General features: G+C 45.5%; 1 protein-coding gene across 1 annotated transcript in view; it reads right to left on the reverse strand.

Moving 5' to 3' along the window:
- PARVA (parvin alpha) overlaps positions 1-24,697 on the reverse strand; it is a 165,399-nt gene extending 140,702 nt beyond the window's left edge. Inside the window, exon 1 of the mRNA XM_040258351.1 lies at positions 24,421-24,697. Coding sequence (XP_040114285.1) covers positions 24,421-24,676 — 256 coding nt within the window. The 5' untranslated portion in view covers positions 24,677-24,697. The remainder of the gene's footprint in view (positions 1-24,420) is intronic.
- Between the last annotated feature and the right edge of the window lie 863 nt (positions 24,698-25,560).

A 25,560-nucleotide genomic window follows, 5' to 3' on the forward strand; every position in this document is an offset into this window, starting at 1 on the left:
GAAGATGATGCACTTGGTGGGATGGGGAGGAAAGGCACAGTCCTCTTGGAAAGCTACTTTGGATACAGCTGTTGGCACTGCCCAATGTGCAAACTGCAAGGTGTAACAAGAGGCCATACCACCAAGCCCGAAACCAGCGAGCTGACAGGATCCTGAGTTCAGCGGGTCCAGGTCTGCTGAAATTTAAAAACCAAACTAACCCTAGCCATTAGACCTATTTAGGGGAATAAGTGATGTATCTCAGTAACTATTAAACTCCCTTTTTAAATATTTTTCAAGATGTTGTTTAGCTCAGAAAATGATGCAAAATAAAAACACTGTCATCCCTTTGTCTTATTGTGAAGACAAAGAAACAGCCAACGTCTCCCCGTCTGCCCTACATAAATGCTGAACACATACTTCCGTTGTTTGGTCTGATATTGGTCTGGGTCCCACAGCAGAACCCCTCAGGCCACAGGGGAAATGCCCAGAGCACTGGCGGGGGAACACAGTAGGGGCTCCGATCAGCTTCTGATCATCAGCTCTCCACCCCGAGGGTTGTGTAGGGTCCCCGCGCCCTTAGAGGACTAATCAGGGCACCTGCTCTCCATCCAGGTGACATCAAAGCCACAGACTCCTGCTCATGGCAAAACTGGAAAACCAGGACCCCTCTCCCTGTCTCTCCACACCCTTATCATCAATAGAAGAGGTAGGGGAAGGGGAACATAAAGGAGGAGGCAGAGTGAAGTAGGGGTTCCACAATGATGCCTTGGAAAGACAGAGAGAAGAGGAAACGGAGAAAAGTGGACAGGGTCTTAGCGATGGCCCCCGCCTTACTGGCCTCTGTGAGAAGGGAGGAGGCTGCCAAGACACATGCTGGTGGGGTTGATGGCATGTGCGTTAGCACAAAGATTTAATAGGCAGAGCTAATAGAGCAGGGTTGAGAAATGCCTTCTTCATTGTGCCAAGTACAGTACAGAGAAGTTACCATCAGCATCAGAAAATGTATTCGGGTTTCTGGGACTGAGTTAAGGTCCAGCATGGAGACTCAACCACTGAAACACACAATCAGAAAGGTATTAAACTTTGAGATGGAGGGCCAGACCCAGGAGAAAAACAAGCTCCTTCTTATGTACGAACGTATTACCTGCAACAAGGCAGAATATACACATTGATATCCCTTTGGAACTGTGAGGAAAGGCAACAGCTCACGGCTTCATTTTTACTGAGAGCTTATTATGCGCCAGGCACTACTCTATGTGCCTGACATGTATTAATTCATTATATTTCTCACATCATGACAAACATACCAGCAGTATCTCCTTTGCAGAAAGAAAGCAAGCTGAGGCACAATAAGGTTAAGTCATTTTCAATCTTCCATAAGTGCCACTGAGAATTAGCAAGAGCAATCCTGTAGAAGATTCTGTGACCAAGGGAGAAAAGAGGAAGTTAATTACATAGTATCCATCAAATTAGTTGGGGACTTTCCTGGTGGTTAAGAATCTGCCTTCCAGTGCCGTGGATGAGGGTTCAGTCCCTGGTTGGGGAACTAAGATCCCATACGCCTCAGGCAACGAAGACCATGTGTCACAACTAGAGAGAAGCCTGTGTGCCACAGCTAAGAGTTGATGCCAAAAATTAAAAAAAAAGTTTCTTAGTTAACACCCACTGAGACCTTACCATTTGTTGCTCCAAATCCCCTCTACCACAGCTGGGCTGGACCAGTGGATGAGATGTTTATCCCCTGGCTCCCTCCCTGCCAGGCCATGGTTTGCTCTTCTACAGCTACAGCTTTCTTCCTAGCTGCTGGTCAGTGCCCCGTCCCTTGCCCCTTTAAAGGCTCACGGGTAGGATCTGTTCCCAGCTGTTGTTGGCCCTGGGGTGCCTTGCCATCCTTGGTTTCCTTCAACTCCACCCACATCACTTGGGTGGAGTGATGAAGGTCCCCCTTCATCACTCTCTCTGATTACCTTATCACGGATGCCAACTGCTCCCCGCCAGGCTCTCAATTGATACGTGAAATTCTGAGCTCTTACCATGCATTGTTAATTCCCACATCAACCCTTGTAGGTGAAATTATTATCCTCACTCTACTATAGGTGGGGAACTTGAGAATTCTGATGGGTTGGCTCACTGCCCAAAGTCATACAGCTAGTTAAGTGGCAACGTCTGGGTCTGACATACGCAGTTGTATTTCTACGCATCCACTCTCCTTAACCACTATGTAATATTGGCCCACTAACCTAAATTGTATCGAATGTCTTAGCTTACTCGACTGTCTTGGTTGTTTTATTTTAGTAAAAGGAGGACACATTTTTAGTGCCATTAAACACCTGACCTGTGATGATGACTTCCCAATCCTATTGCTCCCCAAAGGCTACTGTTCTACCACTGGACATAAAAGAGAGCTGGTGGTGAATAACTGCATTCCAAAAAAAAAAAATCAATCTTATAAAGCAGGGGATATGCAACCCCATGGACTATATAGTCCATGCAATTCTCCAGGCCAGAATACTGGAGTGGGTAGACTTTCCCTTCTCCAGGGGATCTTCCCAACCCAGGAATCGAACCAGGGTCTTCTGTATTGCAGGCAGATTCTTTGCCAACTGAGCTATCAGGAAAGTCCATCTCATTTCCCAGATAATCCTATATAATTCAGCACAACAATCATCAGCTTCAAAGACTCATGATCAACGTGAACATCAATGCCACAGAAGCTGGGCAGCTCCAGCATTTTCCACTGAATGATGTGTGCTACAAAACACCTATTTTGCAAGAGGTTAATAGATGCTTCTTGAAAAGTAGGATCCTATAGCAAAAGTTTTATAAATATTGTATTCTATATGTTACTTAGCTCCTGCTTTAGAAATTCAGAGAGAGTATTAAGCCTTGATAGGAAGAAAAGAAGTTCCTTTAACCTAGCTTTTTCTAAACTAATTTGAACCTTGTGTATATTTTTTTTGAGTGGATGCTTATTAATAGCTTTCCTAAGTATGAAATTAAATAATTTCCAGTCTCAGTTCCCTTAATGTCTATGTATTTTAGCTAGTTAAAATTATTTGCCCTTATGGTAACTATAGGTTCCAATTAGGGTCTTTTGCATTGCTTAAAAATATCCACCAACCCTGGAAGGGGACTGGAGGTTTGTTAAGGTGAGAATCACCTGCAGTGGGATATTCTGGTGCCACTACCACTGCCACAGCTGCCATTGGCAGAGACTTTGAAAGGGCACACGGAGAAATCACGTCTCACTGACAAAGATCCCCTGATATTAACTGTGAAAGTGGAAAGTTGCTCAGTCGTGTCTGACTCTTGGCGACCCCATGGACTATACAGTCCCTGGAATTCTCCAGGCCAGAATACTGGAGTGGGTAGCCTTTCCCGTTTCCAGGGGATCTTCCCAACTCAGGGATCGAACCCAGGTCTCCCGCATTGCAGGTGGATTCTTTACCAGCTGAGCCCAAGAATACCAGAGTGGGTAGCCTATCCCCTCTCTAGCAGATCTTCCCAACCCAGGAGTCGAACGGGGTCTCCTGCATTGCAGGAGGATTCTTTACCAACTGAGCCATCAGGGAAGCCCAATATTAACTAAGAGCTCTCAACAAATCCCTTTAAGGGAAACACAGGTCCACATCTATTGCCAGACCTCAGCCTGCACTGCTCCTCGGGCCTCACTTTGCCTACACTGCTAGTAAAGCACACAGCACATGGGAACATGGTTAAATATTTGTACTCAGACATCTAGACTTTCCTAAACTCATCCAGATTTCAAAAATGCTTCCTACTTTCCCCATCACTAACAAAAATACATCAGAAATTCCAGCAGATCAGTAGTTTCAAAAACGGCTTGATTCAAGTTGGCATGTGATACAAAAAAGACAAAATTTGACACTAACACAGAAACAAAAGGAAAAGAAAAAAAAAAAGAAAAAATATTTTTGAGCAAAAATTGAAAATACTCAAGAAATATCCCCAATTTAGTCTGTTGGGCTGCTATAGCAAACTGCCATGTACAAGGTATCTTACAAACAACAAAACTTTATTTCTCACAGTCCTAAGGGTCAGCATCTAAGATCAAGGCACCAGCATGGTTGTGTGCAGCTGATACATTCTCACTGGGTCCTCACATGGTGGAAGCAGGCAGGGGCTCTCTCTGGAGCCCCTGTGATAAAGGCACTAACCTCTCTCTGATCACCTCACAAAGGCCCCACCCCCTAACACTGCCACTTGGGGGTTAGGATTTCAATATATAAATTTGGGAGAACACATTCATTCAGATAACAGTCCCATATAGGGAACTGCCTGGCGGGCTAGTGGTTAGGACTCCACGCTTTCACTGCAGAAGGCCCACGTTCTATCCCTGGTCAAAAAACTAAGATCCCATAAAATGCATTGCATGGCCAAATCAAACAAAGAAACACCACAGTCCCATATACTTGCTACATTGTCTATGTATACTATTCGGTCTGAATTCAGATGGCTTATTCTAAAGATGGGACCATCAGGACCATATAAAGACATTCCCAATTCTGGCAGCAGAGAAAAGAGAGAAAAGAGGAAGGACGCAGAAAAGGGAGATACCATACATCAGCAAGTACAGACTTTCTGTACGGATTGACTTGGCCTCCAACTTAAAGTAGTTTGAAGTTCTGTTCAAAGTAATAACATTTTATTCTAGTGCCCAGTCAAGTATAAAGCAAAAGAGGAAATATAAATGGCTACACGCATGGAAAATGTCCAACCTCACCAGTAATCAGAGAAATTAAAAACAATTATGGTTGTTCTCATTAATTAAATTATAATTACGAATGCAGAAAAGGATGTCGTTAAGCAGACACTTTCATAGACTACTGCTGGGAGCATATATTGGCATATCCCCTTTTGCTAATAACTATCAAGAAATTGAAAAGGTTTCATATTGTTTGATCCAGTAATTCCATTCTAGGAAATCTACCCTATGGAAATATTAAATATGGAAAAGCAATTAGACTAAAACTGTTCAACATCATACTTTTATCATGGCAAATAAATGGAAATATACTGAACCGCATGGCAGAAGGACTGGGTTGGTAATCTATAGTACATTAATCAGATGGAATATTATAATATCATAGTCGTTAAAGACTAAATTCTTATATTCAAGAATTATTTATAGTGAACATCGTAACAGGAAATACAGTGAGAAAAAGAAATGTGAAGAAACGAAAAACAAAATTTTTTTTAATTCTGGAAAACATGCTAAAATGGAAACAGTGTCTAAGTCAATGCAATTTGCAGAGTGATTCACAGGACAGCAGCAGTCTGTGAACTGTATGTTACCCTATAGGAAAATAATTTTAGAGTGTGCACTTGGAAACTTTTAGCAATTTAGTATTGCTGTGACAGCCAAGCACATGTCTCATGGAACTGCGAGTTGAACAGGGTGCAGACCAGCTTGAATGCTATCAAACTGGGATGGAAGTTCCAGGTTACACAAGCTGTACAGCAGTCACACACAGTGGGACATCACAGTCCACAGTGGACTGGAAATACGAAAGAACTGGCCCTTCATGTGGACCACTGGTCTAGGTGATAGCACTGTAGATAATTTAGTCTTCCTCTTCTATATTTTTCAAAATTAGTATAATGTTATATTGCTATGATAAGAAAAAAAAAGTTTTCATTTTTTAAATGCAAGTAAAAAGAGGAAAATAAATATCACTTAACTGTTATAACTTTGGAAAACTTTCCTACAGAAATATATAAACATATAGTGGGAGGCAGGAAGACAGTGGTTAGGAAGATAAGATTTCAGAGCTGACAGTCTGGATTTGAACCCTGGATCCACTACTCCATTATTTATCAGCCATGGGCTAGTAGCTTAACCTCTCCATGCCTCGGTTTATTCATGCATAAAATGGGGATAATAATAGAACCTATCTCACGGTGACTCATAGGGTTTGGAAGAATTAAATGAGTCAACACACATAAGACCCTGGAACATAATAAGCTCTATATAAATGTTCACTCTTATTACAAATCATAGGCAGGGATGAGAGCTACAGCCAAAACACATTTCCCAATGTCTTATTTGCAAAATGGGTCAAAAGGAACAGTAGAAATAGTAGTAATAACAACAACTAATATTAAGTGCTTGTGTGCCAGGTCCCAAGCTAAGTTTCTGACATGAATCAGCTTATTCATTATTAACAACATTAGAGATTGGTACTAAGTTCATCCCATCCTTTCTGCAGAGGGGAAAACTGAGGTTTACAGAAATGAAGTTACTTGCCCAGGGTCACCAAGCTCATAGATGTGTCTCCCTCTAGGGCACTGAGCTGGGCACAGGAGGACATGGGTCCCTAGAGGCTAGACTGAGAGCCCTTTGAGAGCAGAAACACACTGTCTTGTTCCCAGGAGGAGCCAGGGTCACCAGCCTATTCAAGGACCAGGCCACAAGAAAAATCCAGGACTCGTTTGCAGCCCCCTCACTGGGTCCCCCTCAGCCAGGCTGGCCACCAGTGGCTGTGCTCCACAGCCTGGTCCGGGTATTGCTCTTAGAGAGTGACCTAAGCCCTGAGGAAGGCAGCTGTTGGAATGTGATGGGAGGATGCAGAAACTTGTGAGTCACTTCACTCCCCGTCCTCGCTGTGGTCCTGGATACATTTTATTACACTGGACTTTCTGCTCCTGGTTGGCTGGGGGTTGGTGGAGCAGTCATCCCTAAAAGGAAATCAATCTGTTAGCTGGTCCCATCTCTCCCTGCCGTAGGGGCTGGAGGCAGAAGGACACTGGCAGGACCCAGCTGTTTCTGGGTCTGGAGGGATTCAAGGAGGCTTGTGGGATGCTCAGCAAGACCCTGGCTTCAGCCATCCACTGGGGGATGTTCTCCTGTAATTTTCTCCACCAGTGAGAAATCTGGGCCCTCTGCAGCATAGAGCATCCATTCCAGAACAGTGTGAAATCTCTACATATTTATCCTGAAAGTTGAAGGGAGAAAACAAAAACCCTTCCCTCAGAGAACAGGGATGGGAGCCTGGGAGTAGACAGTTAAGAACATACAGAATTTTGCCTTGAAATCCAGAACATTCTATCTATACCAGAAGTCTGAGAGCTAAAATTGTATGGCCAAGGAAAAGCATTTCCAATAAAACTACAGTTCAGGACAACTTTAGTTTTTCTTCCCAAGTGTTTCCTTTTTAGTGAGCAATTTGGTAATAACCAACAAAATTCAAACAGAACAAATTTTTGACTCAGCAATTTCACCTCTAAGAATTTACTCTACAAATAAACAGATACAGAATGTTTTCATTTGCAAGCCTATACAATGCAGCATTTGGAGTAGCAAAATACTACAAAAAAATTAAATGTCCATTGATAGGGAACTGCTTAAATGTTAACAGTGGCACATCCAGACAGTGCATAAAAATGTTTATTAAAAAATAATAAATCCATATGTGAAAGATACTCAAGATAAATGAGTATGTGAAAAGTATAAACTGCTGAATGCTCTTTTGGAGAAGGCAATGGTACCCCACTCCAGTACTCTTGCCTGGAAAATCCCATGGATGGAGGAGCCTGGTAGGCTGCAGTCCATGGGGTCGCTAAGAGTCGGACACGACTGAGCAACTTCACTTTCACTTTTCACTTTCATGCATTGGAGAAGGAAATGGCAACCCACTCTGGTGTTCTTGCCTGGAGAATCCCAGGGACGGGGGAGCCTGGTGGGCTGCCGTCTATGGGGTCGCACAGAGTCAGCCACGACTGAAGTGACTTAGCAGGAGCAGCAGCATCTGAATGCTCTTTCCAGCTATTCCAGAGAGAGTATAAACATATGCTTTATAAGACAATACCTGACACCACACTATCAGCATCAGATACACTGTTATCTTGAAAGCCTGAGAGCTGAAAAAGAAATGGGCCCTTCCTTACTTTCCAGTTCATATATTTCTTTCCTCTTTGAATTTTTTTTATCATAAATATCTTTAGTTTAATAAAAACAGAAGCACTAATATCATCTGGCCATACATACGAGGTAAGTTCCACGGGAGACAAGACACAGCTATCCCTATCGCCTTGACAGTGTCTGCCAGGGACTCATATATATGGAATGCCCCCTGAGGATCAGGCCCCACTTTAAACACTTTGCAAGTACCAGTTCATTTAACCCTCATGACACCTCTGTGAAGTGGATACTAGTAACATCCCATTTCACAGATGAGGAAACTGGGGCTCAGAGAGACTCCCTGGTTACACACCCACTGTGTAGTAGGACCAGGGAGTCTGGTAGGCTCTAGAGCCAGAAACCTCCTGACTGGGTTGCCTCTTAATAAATGTTTGTTGAACAAAGAAATGGACAAACTAGAAGAGCTGCCACCACCTTTAAGGCCAGAGAAACTAAATCATTAGCCACTTACTATTGATACTGTTTTATTCATCACCGCTAATTATTATTATTAGCGAAAGAAAAACTACTCAGAAAAGTCAAAGTCGCTCAGTCGTAATTCCATGGACTGGAATTCTTTGACAAGAATACTGGAGGGGTTAGCCATTCCCTTTTCCAGGGGATCTTCCCGACCCAGGGATAGAATCTGGGTCTCCCACATTGCAGGAGGATTCTTTACCATTGAGCCACGGAAGCTATGCAGAAAAAGCCAGTTGCTTTAGAGTGAGTGATGCACTGAATTTGAATATGAAGAAACAAATTATGCTCCCTGCTCTACCACCTAGCAGCTGAGAGACCTTGGACAAGTCACTTCACCTCTCTGAGCCCCAGTTTCCCCACCTGTAAAATGTACATGACAGGATCTCCTAAGGTTATTGCAAGGATTAAATACAGCATCATACATGAAAGCCCCTCTGTGCTGGACATACCTTGGATACGTGAAAAAATAGGAAAAGATGTTGAGGATGGAATAAACTATGCTCAGAGTACCGCCAAGCCAATCCTCATCTTTTTCAACCTGCTAAGTTTTTTAAGTGAGCTGAAAAACTTATTCATATATACACCAATGATCTGAGGAGAAAATCAGGGTTTTAATTGTTCTGATCCTGCCTCTAAAATATTGATTTAGGACATTTAATACCATCTCCAAATGCCAGGCTTAATTTGCATCAAGTTGGAAGCCGGGTTGCTAAGCGGTAGATGTTGATTTTAGGCAGGGGCTTGGGAAAGCCAGCAGCCCACGGCCAGCCAAGAGCTGGCTTCACCTGGGACTCCGGAGAACAGGCTGGCTGAGGAGGCTGCGTCTTTGATGGATTTTCACCGTTTAATTAAAGTGCAGCTGGGGCCTGGGGCCAAGCTGTACCTTTCAGCAAGATATTTATCACGGGCTGCACAAGAAGTCTGTGTATCTGAGGCCCTTTGGCCAGGGCAGAGCCTGACTTTGACCTGGCCTCTCCTCATCCAGGAAGCCTGTGCTCCTGCCTTTTGGAGGCCCTGGGGCTCTTTTTCAGAAGCTCCATTCTCCAGACACTAAACCCTGCCTCCAGGTGTATCTCAAATTACAATTCCAACACCAGCCAATGGCTCCCAGGGCCCTGGAAGAGCTGCTCCACAAAACATCCCAGGCCGCTCAGCTGGTCTTCACCAAACTCATTTAGTGCTCTGAGCCCACGCTCAGCACTTCATTTACCATCCAGGGGGCTGCAGAAAGTCCATTCATTAAAGTCTGATTCAAAGTCTCCTTTTTTTATTATAATTATTATGGAAAATTTCAAACAGACTCCAAAATGAGAGACTAAGTACCACAATCCTCCATGGATTCATCACCCTCCTACAATTGGCAACTCATGGTCACTTCTCCACCAGCATTGTATGATTTGAAGCAAATCCTAGACATTTGATCATGTTGTCCATAAACATTCAGGATGTATTTGGAAAATATAAGGAAGGAGTTTTCTTTTTTAATATAGCCATCCTACGAATTAACAATGATTCCTGAGTGTCATCACATCCCCAGTGTTTACATTTTCCCCACTGTCTCATAAATGACTTAGAAAGTTTGGATCTTAGAAGCAAGATCCAAACAAGGTTCTGGCTGGGTTTTGAATGGGACCTACAGTGTGTCTGGCTTTCTCATTTTCTCTTCCCTTCAGCCCCTACCTTGTACCACGGGGTTTTGTGTAAGGGCCTTTTGGAGCCCAGAGACACTGCTTACTTATGTGGCCTTGGACACATAACCATCTTCCTTGCCTGGAAAATGGGACCAGTAATAATTCCCTATCTCCTGGGTAATTGTGACGATTAAATAAAGCAGAACATGTAAAATGCATAGAGCCATGTCTAGAACAGAGCAAACAGTCAATATCTGTTCTCCTGGTTATTGTTTTCTGAAGATAGCAACTTTGACAGAATTCCCAAGCACAGCAACCACATACAGTTATAGGTGGGAAGAAAACAGAAAAAAAACTGGTGCGGTCCACCACATTTTTCTCAGGCTTTGAGCCACTGTTCATGGTGAGGAGGTAGAATGTCCTGATGTAGAGTCAGTCTTTGGTCCCAAACTGCCAGGGTTCAAATCTCATGTCTTCCACTTGCTAGCAATGGCATAACGACGGATACACTTGCCAAAGCTCATTTCCTTTCCCTCCGGGCAGACAACTCAGCTCTGTTTCGTGGCCTCTCTCAAATGGAGGTATGGCCCCATAACTGAGTTCTGGCCAGTGGTAAGTGGACAGAAGTGATCATGTAGGTGTCTGACCCATAAAAACCTCCCACTGCAGTCCTATTCTCTCACCAACTGGGTGATTGATGAGGATTCAAAGAACCTGGAAGAGGCAGAGCCATAGGGGTAAGGGGTCTGGGATCACTGAATGACCGTGTGGAGGGCAACTCAATCAAGAACGCTGCCATTGGGTTCTGTTATAAACAAGAAATACATTTTTACGATGTTAAGCTTCTGAGAAATGGGGGCTTATCTATTACCGCTGCTAATGGAAATGGCAACCCACTCCAGTACTCTTGCCTGGAAAACCCCATGGGTGGAGGAGCCTCGTGGGCTGCAGTCCATGGGGTCGCTATGAGTCAGACACGACTGAGACACGACTGAGCGACTTCACTTTCACGCACTGGAGAAGGAAATGGCAACCCACTTCAGTGTTCTTTCCTGGAGAATCCCAGGGACGGGGGAGCCTGGTGGGCTGCCGTCCATGAGGTCACACAGAGTCGAACACGACTGAAGCGACTTAGCAGCAGCAGTGTTACCTTAAGTAGTACACTAGCCTTGACCATGAGCAAGTTACCTGGCCTATCTGTTCCTTACTTTCCACATCTGTAAACGGGCAAAGATGCTAATAATACCCATTTCATAGCGTTGCTACGAAGATCCAATAAGGTAATATACGTAAAGCATCTACTGCATTCTCTGGCCCATAACAGCACAAAGCTCTTATGTAATTGTTGTCATTGTTATGTTAATATTATTATTTGAAAAGTAATGTTGTAATACCAAGAATTTCCACATTTCACTTAAATGGACATGTTCTAAATCTTCGCTGGTTTTCTGGCATATTTTTTTCTTTAACAATTTGGGGCTAAAATTGTATTCCAGCCAAACAATTTCTCATTTAACAATGCAAATCAGTGGTGTAATAGGATGATGACAATTTGCTTCACAGGAAATAGTTCAGGAATACAGTCATTCTGCAAGATGAAGATGCGCCTAGTACAAGGTGTGGCATGTCTCCTGGGCTCCCAGCCAACATCTGAAACCTGGGAGGGTGAGACTTCGCCAGGCTCCCCGTTTCTGCATGAGCAGGCAGAACTCCCATCCTGCTCAGGACAAAGGAGATGTGCATTGAACTCCATGGAATTTTAAAAGCCTAAGTGCCCAAGAAGACCTACAAATGGCCAAAAAGCACGTGGAAAGAGGCTCAACGTCATTAGCCATTATGGAGATGCAAATAAAAACCACAATGAGACCCACTGGAAGGGCTACAGTCAAAAACACAGGTAACAACCAGGGCTGGCGAGGATGGGGAAGCATTAGATCCCTCATACACTGCTGGTGAACAGGTAAAGCGGTGCAACCTGGCAGTTCTTCAAAATGTTAAGCATAGAGTCAGCATAAATGCCAGCAATGGCACTCCTAGGTTTATACCCAAGAGAGATGAAAACATGCCCACACAAAAACTTAATCTGAAAATTGACAGCTACATTCTTTGTAATAGCCAAAAAACTACGAACCATGCAAATGTCTATCAACTGATGAATGGATAAACAAAATGTAGTGTATCTATGTAATAGAAGATTGTTTAGTAATGAAAAGGAAGGAAGTGCTGATACAAGCTGCAACATGGATGGACTTTGAAAATAAGTGAAAAAAGTCAATCACAAAAGACCACATATCACAGAACTCCATTTCTATGAAATGCCCTGAACAGGCAAATCTGGAGAGACAGAATATACGATGGTTACCTGGGAAGAGGAGAATGGAGAGGAGACGGGGAGAGATTGCTAACAGGTACAGGTTATCTTTTGGGTGTAGTGAGACTGTTCTAAACTGAACTGAATATTCCAAAATTGTTTGTATCAATGGTTGTATAAGTTTGAATATACTAAAAACTACTGAGTTATACCACTTAAATGAGTTAATTGTATCTCAGTAAAGCTGCAGTATTTTTTTTTGAAGTGCCCACTCTTTCACATAAACCAGACCACCTCTCCTCTGGACTCGAGCTGTCATCAGAAACCAGAGCACTTTCTCACCCCATCAGAAGCCTTTGAGAATTATGTGCCCTGCGTTAAAATCCAGGTGCATCTCTGTGCACAATTTACAATGCCATGACCCACACATATTAATGAGTCCGAAGCTCAGGTGAGAGGTCACGGTAGCTTGGGCAGTTACCAGCACACCCAGGTAGGAGATGCAATTGTCATCCACACTTCCAAGAAAACTGATGATCCAACAAAACTGTCCAACCCTAGGGATACAAGCAAGGTGTGTTTGAGGTTTGCTTTGTTTGGTTTTCGGGTTTTTTTCCATTTAAGAACATAAGCGAGACCATGAATCACACTTCCAAGAACCAGAAACGCTGAAAGGGCTAGGTAGCTGGGAGCCCAAATTACTTAAATTGATGTCGTATCATCTGAAAAGCTGACGTTCAAGCCTCACAAACTGAACGACAATTGCTATCTAATTCATGGCCCTGGACTCCTGTTTCCCACCGGCTCCAACACCAATTTAAGCAATTCTGAACTTTGATCTCCGCAGCAGAATGTCTCAGATTTATTGAAGTGTCAGGTCCCAATTGTGCTAACATCCACCCCTGGCAGGGCCATTACAAGGTGTGAAATCTGGGTGCCCCTCACCCCAGCCAAGTTCAGCACAGGAACAATCAGAAGGAATAAACCTGCCTCTCCCGACCATCATGGAAGCCTTGAAATTTACCATAATGACAGGTGTGGAGGAAAAGCAGGTGAAGGGATCGTGCTGTTCTCCAGGCGCTTGGACATGCCCTGGAGGGGCTGCTGAGCCTCGCCACCCTCAGCCAAGAGGCAGCTGCTTCTCCTTGCAAGGGGCTACTTCGGGACTTGCCTGTATCCTGAGTTGTTTAAGGTGGAATTGTGTTACTCTTCTTCTGCCTTTTGCAAAGAGCATCAAAACTGTCAGTTCCAACTGCCCCTGTTTCTCCCAACTGTCATCATTAACTAGCTGTCATCTGCAGCTCTACCCACCAGGGTTGGGAGCCCAGGATAGCTCAGCCTTATGTTAAGTCAGAAACCCCCTACCCTACCCTGAGAGGAAAGTTTATTTCCAAGCCTGGAGTCTAGGGGAGGTAAGTGAGGCAAAACCCAGGCGTCCTGTGAGCCTTGGCAGCCTCCCCCGCCTACCTCTACTCTGGGGGAGGTGGTGAACCCTGAGTCCACACCAAGCATTAGACTGTCTCTGCTCTTTACCTCCTCAGCCACGGTCCTGACTAGCCTGTTTAAGTTCTTCCTGGAGGAGGGCATGGCAACCCACTCCAGTGTTCTTCCCTGGAGAATTCCATGGACAGAGGAACCTGGTGCACTACAGTCCATGGGGTCACAAAGAGTCAGACATGACTGAGCGACTAACACAAGTTCCTCCAGCTTCCACTGCCAAGACCCTGAATCACAGACCTGATCTGGATGAGCCTCCCTAATTCAGGACTCAGACACCCAGTGGATGCTAAGAATCTCTATATCCTGCCACCTCGGTGCCCACCACAACAGACCAGGAGTGCCCTTGCCCCTGAAACTGGGTGACTGGGCTTGCAGACCCTGTTCCTGAACTCCTCTCTCACTTCCCCTCCCCACAGGAAGCATTTCCCTCCCAGCACACCCCGTAGCCAAAGTCACGTTGGCCAACACAAAAACTGCTTTAGGAATAATGGTTTTGAATGAAAAGTCAATGTACACTGCGATTGGCAGATTACCTATTCTGCCAATAAATGTTTCCTGGAAAAACACAAGTGCAGGGCCTGCTCCACGAAGCCCCTTAGGGTCATCGGGAGCCCTGCAACCTGAGTTTACGGCACTGAGGGAGCAGACAGAGGCTGGCAGCCTTGCCCGTTTATCATCCAGCATCCTCATCCCCAGGAGATCCGCTGCATCAACCCCGGCTCCTTGGTGTCAGGTTGTATTTCACAGCATAAAGAGGGGAGTTGCCTCTGGATTTTAAAAGCGATAAGGGGATGAGTGAAGAAAATAGGATATGACTCAGTGATGAAATAAATGCCCGCAACACATCACTACTAAGGGAGGGTACCTGCCTCCACAAGTGACTCCCAGAAATACCCCCTGGGGTGGTAGGTGTGATAATTACGTGCTCCAACTGGCTCCGATCCATTCTTAGGAGATGAAATGGGACACCTGACTACTGCCTTCTGTGCAGGTTGAAGATACAACCCCAGAGGCAACAGCCAGGCCCATTCTGTCAAAATCCAACCTGAAACTCAGAAGGCTCCCAAATCCCATCCCTTCTCTTGCCAGCCTATGGGTTTCTTCCTTTGGCGTCTTGAAGCACTGATCTCCTAAGGGGTCCTTCAACCCCAACTCAAATCTGTCTGCTGTAGCATTCAGCCCACTGTCTTGATTTCTTCCCATCTGTCTATGGCCACCAAATTGGGGGTGGGGGGGCAAGTCCAAGAATTCAGAGATTAGGAGGTAAGAGGAAGTAATCAAGGGAAGGAGGGACTTCTTAAACAAACCTCCACTGGGTCTCACAGAAGCCTAGGGAGAACTCAGAGTAGGGTAGGAAGTGACAGCTCTGACTTCAAGGATGACTATTCCCAAGGCAGCCCCTGCTCGGGTCGTGTTAGAAGGACGAGCACTGAGGCTAAGGGCCAGGCCATAAAAGCATAAAGAATGGCCATAAGAGAATGTTGTGAAATGAAGACCTGCCTCTAGCAGAGCTTACCTTGTACATGTTAGTGGCCAGGCTAGAAATCTGTGCTCTCCTGACCCATTACTCTCCCATCCCACCCCACCCCACCCTACCGGTGACAGGTCCTCCCAGGACCAGAATATTTCAGCCTAACAATGCTGGTTTCACTTTCAAGCAAACTACCGGGAAGACCACCAGATCCAAAAGCAGTCATGTCACCTGGTTACCAATTATAAGTTGGTAAGCAAGTCAACTGTTACCCTTTGACCCTGTAATTATACTTCTGGGGCTCCAGGTAAAAAAATTATTCTGAATATTTTTTTTAAAAATTTATGTATTATTTCTAGAAAAATAAAAAAGAGCACCAAAAGAAATGATTAAATAAGCAATAGGACATTCACTATTATGAATGCAATATTATGCACCAATAAAAAGCATGTTTAATAAAATCTAATAAGATGAAAAATATTTATAATAAATGAAAATAAAGATACAGAATTTTTGTCTATATAATAAAGACGGTATGGGCTTTCATGGGGTCACAAGAGTCAGACATGACTGAGTGACTAAACAACAGAAATGGCACAGTTACAATTATAAAAAAGAAAAAATTTATAAAGAAAAAAATAGAAAAAATAAACCAAAATCCTAATAATGATTGCTTTTGAGAATTAGAACATTGCATGATTGTTTTCTCTATTTTCCCATAAATCCCATAAGCACAGGTTAATTTTATAATGGAGAAGAAAAAAAATAACTTTTATTTAAAAAGTCAGGAGCTAAGTAATTTGGTTTCTTCTCCCTTTTCCCAAGAGAGTGTGCGGTAGTTAAGGATATTTCGGTTTAATATCTGTTTAATATCAGTTTAAACTGATTAAGCTCACTGCTTCTTCCATCCATGGCCTAGCCATTTCCCTAAGGCTGGTTGGAAGGAAAGCCAATGACAGTAGTCATGAGTGGGTTTCTCTAAGGCTGCAGCAGGCGGGTATGTTCAGAGAAAACAGAATTATCACTTAGAAATGCTAACAGAGCCAGATTTCAAACGAGTGCGAGAGTGGTCGCACACCACACAGACAGCTGTCCCAGGCCTTAACGAGGTGGCAGTGACTGTGATCAGGAGTGAGGCTGGGCTCAGGGAGGTTCCTTCTCCTGGTGGGCTGGAGTCGGGAGTTGTCGTGCTGGAGCTCCCTTGCTGAGAAGCAGTGATAGAGGCAGGGCCCTGGCTGATTTTCAGATTTCCTGAGTTCTCACTCAGTGAGTAAATGAAGCTAGAAGGGACAAACAGGGTGAGGGCACGGAGCTGACTCGGAGGAATGAAAGGGATTCTGAATCTCCCTTGCAAGAGCTTCTGTCTGAACATTGCTCTCATCTTCCCCAAATTGCAAATAGGCTATTTCTCCTCTGGTCTTTCTTCCTTTAAGCACTTTAACATGAACATGTGAAATGTCATTTCCACAAAGCAAGCTTTTCTGTATGAAAACAAAGAACACTGGCCTGTCACCACCCTTGACCAGTGGGCCTCCTCTCAGGCTCCCTGCTGCCACCGACCAATCCATGCCCACTGGTTCTCGGACCCACTCCTCCAGTCTCAGGGGCCTTTGTGTGTTTGTGAAATAACAGAGCTAAGTGACATCTTCCCACAAAAGGGTAAAGAGATTCCTGAGGGGAGGGAGGAGGCTGTTTTCTAAGCTCCCTGGCCCCTGCCCACCCCCCAGCACAGGGCAAGAAGTAAAGGCCTGGGTGGAATCAGAGCACCAGAAGAGTCATCAAAGCTTAGAGCAGAGTTCAAAGTAACCTGGGCATCTTATTCCCACTGACAGTTCAGGTAGTTAGCACAGTTTTACAGAGTGCCTGTTAAGTGCCAATGCTATGCCGGGCACGTGGGGTACAATATGAGCAGCATAAACAACGCCTGCCCTCTGTAGTCTACAGAGAAGAGAGAAAAGAAAGAATGAGGCCACCTTGTCCTGCAGGCCTGGTCCTCAAGGAAAGGCCCTCATCTGGGCTTCCCACTGACTGCAAAGCTAGAGAACATATTGAACATGTAACAGAACATTTACATTTTTAAAGGATTTTACTTTTATTTTGTAACATATTTTTGAAGTCTTTTATTATTAAAATTGTCATAACTTTCCCCAACTGTGTTCTTTTTTCCATGACAGCGAGTCACTTACAAATGTCTACAGGATTTCATCTCTCCTCCTGTACTAATGGCTAAAACAAAATTATGAACTGCGCTTGTTAACCAAATGGAGATATTCCCTGAGACAAGGAGACAGATTCCTAATATGGAGGTGTCCTTGGGCTGCGGCCCACTTATCCTGGTTTCCATCTCCTCCTCCCGACACAGAGGTGCCTTCATTAGTGGAGGAAAGAAAGAGGTCTTTGTGATGATGTCACTCCCAGACCACCCGACATAGACAATAAAACTGAATTTGAGAGAAGCCTGGTGAAATGAGAGCTCAGAAGTCATCAAATACCAGACCTGCAAGGGGCCGCAAAGGTTACTTAGCCTAATTACTTATGTTAGAAATGAGCAAAGGGGAAGAGACTTGTCTAAGATTACACAGCCAGTTCGTGGTGGGCTGTTTTCACCAAGAAAAATAGGGAGAAATTCATTCCGTAGAAATTGCAATATCATTATGTGTTAAATGCTATAGCAGGCAGGACAGGCGCAGGCAGGACAGGCACAGGAACACTCTCATCACAGTGTGACATGCACAGCCACCAAGGTGGCGATGCAGCGTGCCATCGTACACAGGCAAGGTAGTATGGAATCACAGAGAAGGAAGTATCTCACTCTTCCTGTCGGATCTATAGCAGGCCTCAAGCAGGATGGGATATCTGAGTTGGGTCTCAATGACTGAATAGGAAATTGTTGCATAGAGAAGGGAAGAAGGTCATTCCAGAAACATGGAACAGCATGTATAAAGGTGCAAACACGTGGAAGAACATGACGTGTTTGGGGGATGAAGAGCAGTTTCAAATGACTAAAACGGAAACTTCCTGAAAAGGAAATTAAGAAGACTAAGACAAAGAAGGTAGACCACAGAGCAACTGTGAAGGACTTAATGCCATGCTAAGGACTCTGTTGGGGAGATTTTATCTCTGTGCTTAAAAATAAAATAACATATCAGCAAAAGGATGATGCGTGGATTGAACGAAAAAGGACCAGAGACAGGGAGACTAGCGGGGTGGATACGGCAATACTTTAGGTGGAAACTAAAGATGCTCAAGTTTAACAAAATATGCAATCCCGAAGAAGGCAATGAGGTCTGAATTAAGACAGAAATATTTAGCTGGCAGTATCAGCAGGATTCCATGAGAGATGACTGGGTGTGGGGACGAAACAGCAGAGGTAGGTGAGTTACTGCCACGGCCATATCCAGCCTCCAGCTGAGTCTGCACAGCCCTGGTACGATGAATGAGTCTCACGTTTTAGAAGTGACTGAAAAAGGACAAAAGAAGACTATTTTGTGACATAAGTATGTGAAATCCATAATTTATGAAATTATGAATTATGAAAAATATGAATATTATGAAATGTGAAACTTCAATGTCCATAACTATATTTTTATTGAAACACACTGCACTTGTTCATTTACCTAACATCTGTGGCCTCAAAGGCAGAGCTGAATAGAGGCCAGAGGGCCAGCAACGTCTGAAATATTTACCATCTGCCTCTTAAAAAAAAAGATGCTGACCTCTGAAACAGAGGACGACTGCAACATTTCCACCTCAGCTGGTAGAATGGTGAAAGAGGGGCAGCAGATCTGGGCAAGTGGGACACACAACAATTCCATCGCGGGCATGCCGAGTCTGAGCATCCCGGACACAGCCAGGAGACAGGGGAAAGATGAACTGGATACGGATGAAAGATCTGGAGTGGAGATGTGGACTGGGAACCATCCATTGGCAGGTGGTTGCCAAAACCATGGGATTAGGTAAGAGAAGCCATGGAGGGGAAAATAGAAAGAAAGGGCAAAGCAGCTCCCCCGCGAAATGCTACTGAGAGGGAAACAAATACTGAACGCCTGAAAAGGAGTCCAAAAAAATAAAGGCACAGGGAACAATTCACTGTGGATAAGATCAAGAAGGAGAGAATTTTAAGGGAAAGAAAAAGTTGAATAATACGAATGCCACCAAGAGCCCAAGTAGAATGAGGATTGACAAGGAGGCAGTGGATTCTGGAGACATTAGTCAGTGAAGTGTTCAATTCAGTCGCTCAGTCGTGTCCGACTGTTTGCAACCTAGTGGACAGCAGCACACCAGGCTTCCCTGTCCATCACCAACTCCTGGAGCTTGCTCAAACTCACGTCCATCGAGTCGGTGATGCCATCCAGCCATCTCATCCTCTATCATCCCCCTCTCCTCCCGCCCTCAATCTTTCCCAGCATCAGGGTCTTTTCCAATGAGTCAGTTCTTTGCATCAGGTGGCCAAAGTATTGGAGTTTCAGCTTCAGCATCAGTCCTTCCAATGAATATTCAGGACTGATTCCTTTAGAATGGACTGGTTGGATCTCCTTGCAGTCCAAGGGACTCTCAAGAGTCTTCTCCAACACCACAGTTCAAAAGCATCAATTCAGTGAAGTGTAAATCATGGAAACAAATTCTCCAATCGACTTCTAGGAGTCCATGCCTTCCCAGTTTCCCTGCTATCATGCTGGCCACTCCTCTCCAGCCTCTCTCGCTGGTTCCTCTGCATTCCCACCTTCTACACGTTGGAGAGTCCTTAGACCTCTTGTATGTCCCATGCTCCTTTGATGATCCCATTCACTCTCCTGGCTTTAAATACACCTACACAGAGTGTCTCCAGCCCAGATCCCTCTCCAGACTAGACTGCTAAAACCAGCTGTGAACTCAATATGGCCTCTGGGAAATCCAAGAGGCACCTCAGATTAAATAGATCCAACACAGAGTCCTGCCCTTTCTTTCCAAACCAGCTCTTCCTGTAGAATTCTCCAACTCAGCTAAGTCAGTTCCACCTTTCCAGTTGTTCAAACTCAAACCCTGGAGTCATCTTGATTCTACTCTCTCATCTCCCTTCCAGTGTTTCAATAAATCCTATCCACTATATCTTCAAACTATATCCAGAACTGAATGATCACCCCTCCACTGCTACCACTCAGCACCAGACCACCATGTCTTAGCTGGATCACTACAGTGGCCTCATAGATCATCTCTCTGCTGCCACCCTGCCCCCTTAGCCACTTATCACCATCAGAGCCATCTTGTTAAAACAGAAGCATGATCACGCTATTCCTCAGTACAAAAAATCTTTAAGACCTTCCCATGTCACTCTGAGTAAAGGCCTCCAGGACCCTACACAGCCCTTCACTCTAAGTACCCCTGAGACCTCACCACCTTCCACAGTTGTCCTCAACACACCAGGCCCATTGCCATCTCAGAGTCTTGGCATCGGCCATTCCCTCACCTACAGTGCTCTTCTCCAAGATACACATACAGCTCTCACTCACTTCCTCAGGACTTTACCCGAGTAAATCCTTCTTGGTGAGGCCTTCTCTAGCCGCCCTACTTAAAACTGCCAACCATCCCCCCTCCCTCACCCTACAACACTCCATCTCTCCTTTCCCTGCTTTATTTTGCACTAATCACCATTATAACACAAATTTTATCCACTCACTGTCTTGTTTGTGATCTGTCTTCCCTATTAGAAGGAAAGCTTGTGAGGGCAGGGATTTTTGTGTGTTCTTTCCCTGCCATACCCCAGTACCTAATGCAATGCCTGGCATATGGTAGGCAACTCAATATATAATTGGTGAAAGAATGGGTATAGCGCTCCGGGAAGTGACTAGGAGCTAAGAAAGGGGAAGCCGGTACAGATGGCTCTTCCAAAGCCTCTGCGGAGCAGCTTGAGAGGAAACCAGCATCGGGAGAGTGTCTACAAATGGCAAAGACTCAAGCACACTTGCAGATGTTAGGGGAATTAAGCAGCATGAAAAAGACTAGGGGTAGGAGAGAAAGGGTATGGCTACACTGAGTCTGGGAAGAATGGAAATGAAGGGCCTCCTGAGCAAGGGAAGAAGGGATCTCCTTGGAAGGGACAAAGACAGGAGCAAACAGGAAAGGAAAGGTTTAGATATAGATGGGACTGAGGGGTAGGGAGTGTGAAGAAAATTCAAAAAGTTCTGGCACTTAAATTTTTTTCTCAAGGGGCATTAGCTATTATTTATCATTATTTTCATAAGAGTGGTGTCAGAGGAGAAATTTGCAAGCACAGTGCCTGTTTGTCTTACCAGAAAGGTGCAAGTTACATGGGAGCATGCAATGCAGAGAGCTTTTTGTTATACTCTGGGAAAATGGCAACGCAATGCTAACATACTTCCTTAACAAAAATTGTGGACGAAGCGGGTGTGTCTAGATCTGGCACTGAATTTTCTATCTCAAAGTCTGGGGAAGAGACTGAGTGACAAGGGTTTAAACAGGTCTGTTGGAAAATGAGGATGCAAGCTGATTAGGAGAGAAGGGTTGCTCAGCAATACTGAGACTTCCTCTCATGCTAGAAACCAAACATCTACTTCCCCAGTTACACTGGACAGCCTCCGGGAGCCAAAATGGTACAGTCTGGGCATCAGACAAAATATAAAAACTCTAAGGATAATAAATAAGTGGATAAAATAAAGGAATAACCATTGCTGCAGGCCTAATTTAGGGCACCTTCAGCTGGCAGATACCATTCAGGATGGTGTTCTTGGAAAGAGCAAGTCTTGAAGACAGCTCTGGAGGAAGGAAGGTGAATGGTGACCCTTTGGCAAGTAGACTCTGAAAGGCGAACCTAAGAACCTACACAGAAGGTTCTTTACCACATTAGTTTTAAAATCGCAACTAATTTGTTCCTGTGTTTCCTGTAGGTACTCTGACTGAAACTGAAAAGACAGGAAACCAGAGGGCCATGAAGTTCATCTGTGAGAACCAGCTACAGGAAAAGAGGATGTTTGGAAGGGTCAAGGGATCCACAAAGCAGGTCCACTTGGAGAAAGTGAAGAGCCACCATCCCACTCCTCCTGGCTGCATGAACAGAACAGTAGCAGATACAGAGAAACCAACTTCGGGCTCAATATAAAGTAAACTTTTCTAAAGAGTTGGCAAAGTGGGGTGAGCACTTCTGACAGGTCATGAGCTTCAGTAACTCTGAGTTGCCCAGTCTCAAGCTGGAGAGCCCATATTGAGAACACCATAGGAAAGTTACAGGGATAGCCTAGAAAAACACTCTGGAAGCCACATGTATTGCACAATATATGTGGCTCACCGGTAAAGAATCAGCCTGGCAAGGCAGAAGACACAGGTTCGATCCCTGGGTCGGGAAGATCCCTTGGAGAAGGAAGTGGCAACCCACTCCAGTATTCTTGCTTGGGAAATCCCATAGACAGAGGAGCCTGGCAGGTTATAGTTCATGGGGTCACGAAGTCAGACACAACTTAGCAACTATACAACAACAAAAGCACACTATTCCACAATGGTTTACCAAAGTAACCACACTTCGGAGGAAACATTTTTAGGGATGTGTTTTGCTGCTTCTCAATTCAATATAGAGAATCAGAAGTCTAGTTCTGTGTGTCATGTTTGATAATTCTCCACTGAGTTTTCATGGTTTGGAATAAGTCAGGAATGTGAAACTTATTTTACATATCACATCACTAATTTAAAAAGGTTTATTCCCAAAACACAGAGGAGTCTAAAAAAAAATTTTTTTTTTTTAACTAAGCAACTTCTACCTACACACCCATCATTAGGCCTTTTCCCAAATGGTCACGTCATTGCTCAAAACAACAATCAGGGTGCTACATATAACAAATATTGGAGAGGATGTGAAGAAAAGGGAACCCTCGTACACTGCTGGAGGCAATGTAAATTGGTGCGGCCACTTTAGAAAACAGCATGGCAGAGGTTAAGATGCTAAGGCAGGACTGACTCTTTCGACCCTACAGACTGGACCGTGTAGCCCAGCAGGGCTTCTTTGTGCATGGGATTTCCCAGGCAAGAATAATGGATGGGTTGCCATTTCCTCCTCCAGGGAATCTTCCCTACACCGCACCTTTTGCATTGGAAGGTGGATTCTTTACCACTGAACCACCTGAGAAGCCCCAAAGAGGGAAGGAGGAAGGACAAATAACAGATACAAACAATTACATATAGACAAGCAACAAAGATATATTGTATAGCACAGGGAAATATACCTCCTATTTTGAAGTAACCTATAACGGAATATAATCTGCAGAAAAACTTAATCACTATCCTGTACACCTGAAACACAGTATTGTAAATCAACTATACTTCAATTAAGAAAAAAAAAAAAAACAGGATGTAAAATCTGCCCACGGGACAAAATATTTTACATGTAAACTGTCCTGGAAAAAAAGTAAGTTCTCCTCAATTCACCCTGATGGGAAAAAGGAAATGGTTTTTGCAAGAGACCTTAACTCTAGAGTTCACAGAAGGGTCAGAGCCCAGGATGCTACAGTGTGTGTGTGTCTAATCGAGGTTTCCTCCTAGGGTGCGAGTTTATCATTTTTCACAAGGTGGGACCACTCACTGAAGACTGCCACCGCTCCACTCATTCATTCAGCAAACATTTGGTGTTGATCTACACATTTACAGAGCCCGGCTTAGCCCTGGGGACGGACTAGAGCTCCAGGAGGCCAAGGCTGCAACCGCATACTAGGAAATGATCTGATTTCAAAGACCAATGAAGGCAAAAAGTGAGAGTGACGGCGCCCAGAAAAGTTTCAGCAGAAACTTGGGAACTGCCAGCCTTCGGCGCGGAGAAGGCGGGGACTTCGGGCCTAGGGGAGGCCGTCGCCTCCGGGCTGGAGGGCCCGGCCGCCTCCTCGGCCCCTGGGCCAGTGCGGGCGCTTCCTGATCCCAGGCCCGGGCTGCCCCACCCGACCGCCTCGGAGCCCGGGAGGGAAAGCGCCCAGGCGACAGCGAGCCGGGCGGCGGCGAGGACTGGCCCCGCGAGACGTTCCCGGGCAGCGCGCGCCCGCGCCACCGCGCGCCCCCCTCCCCGGCGCCGGGCACCCGCGGCGCGCTCCCGCCCAGCCCCCGGAGCTTCGGCCCCCTAGCTTCCCGGCCTTGCCCGGGCCGCACTCACCCTCCTTGGCTTTCTTCCTCCGGGCCAGAGTCCCTCCGAGTTTCCCCAAGAAGGAGTCATCTTTCTTTCGGGACGGGGGCGACTTGGGAGTGGGGGACTTGGGGACAGACGGCGACTTCTGCGGGGAGGTGGCCATGGCGGCAGAGCGGGCGGCCGCGGGCCGGTCGGGACGCGGAGCTGGCGCTGGGCGGACGCGGCGGGCGCGGCGGGACTGAGGCTGCGGCTTTCCAAACGGAAGCGGAATTATTCCAAGCATTCGAGGCAGCTCACGCTCGCCTTTCCCTTCCCTCTCTCCCTCCCTCGCGCCGCCCTCCGCCCTGCAAGGAGCTGAGCGCTCGGGGCCCGCGCCCGCCGCTGCTGGGAGCAGGGAGGATGCCCCAGACCTGCGCCTGGCAGGACGTGGGGTCTCATCTGTTTCGCTGTGTGTGAGCCTTCGGCCTGGGAGCCTTGGAGCCTGGAGGCCGCTCTTCCCCGACTCTGCACTCGGCTCACGTCCTCGCTCCAACCCCGAGTTCAGTGATCGCTGAACCGACCCCACCTGCTATACTCTGCCTCCCGCTGATTTGGCCCGGGTGCTTGGTGAGGAGCTCGCTTTTCACCTGCTGCATTTCTAAGTGTAGTTATTGGGCCCATCTCTTGTGCCCACGAAAAAGAATGAGCTTGCTCTGGAAAGAAAGTGAACCGAAATGTATTCGGGCCCTACCTGAACAGCATGTCCAGCTGTTCTGCCCTTATCATGGCTATCAACCTCCTCTTCAACCCCATTCTAGAGTGAGAAGTTTGAAGTTCATGAGCACTCGTCAACACCTAGAGGCATCCATGTTTCTAGCAGTTCAGTGGCTTGTACAAAGGAGGATCCCAAATGTAGGTGGAAATATGAATTGGAAGATGTGGTTGTCGGCTCCTGTGGGGGCTCCAACCCGCCCCCCCCAAACTTATGTTGCCTAATTAAAAGCAACAGTGACAACCACACTCATTTGGGCCAACGGGGTGGGGGGTGGGGCACAAATGTCCCCATTTCAAGGCCTCTTGCTGGAAATGATTAAAGGCACGTTTTATAGTGCTTGGCCAAGCTGAGGTTCTCACTTAGACTCCCCTACCTGAATCTGACACACACACACACACACACACACCCTCCTC

The sequence above is a fragment of the Oryx dammah genome, unplaced genomic scaffold (assembly GCF_014754425.2).
Source record: "Oryx dammah isolate SB20612 unplaced genomic scaffold, SCBI_Odam_1.1 HiC_scaffold_17, whole genome shotgun sequence".
In the NCBI taxonomy this organism is placed as follows: domain Eukaryota; kingdom Metazoa; phylum Chordata; class Mammalia; order Artiodactyla; family Bovidae; genus Oryx; species Oryx dammah.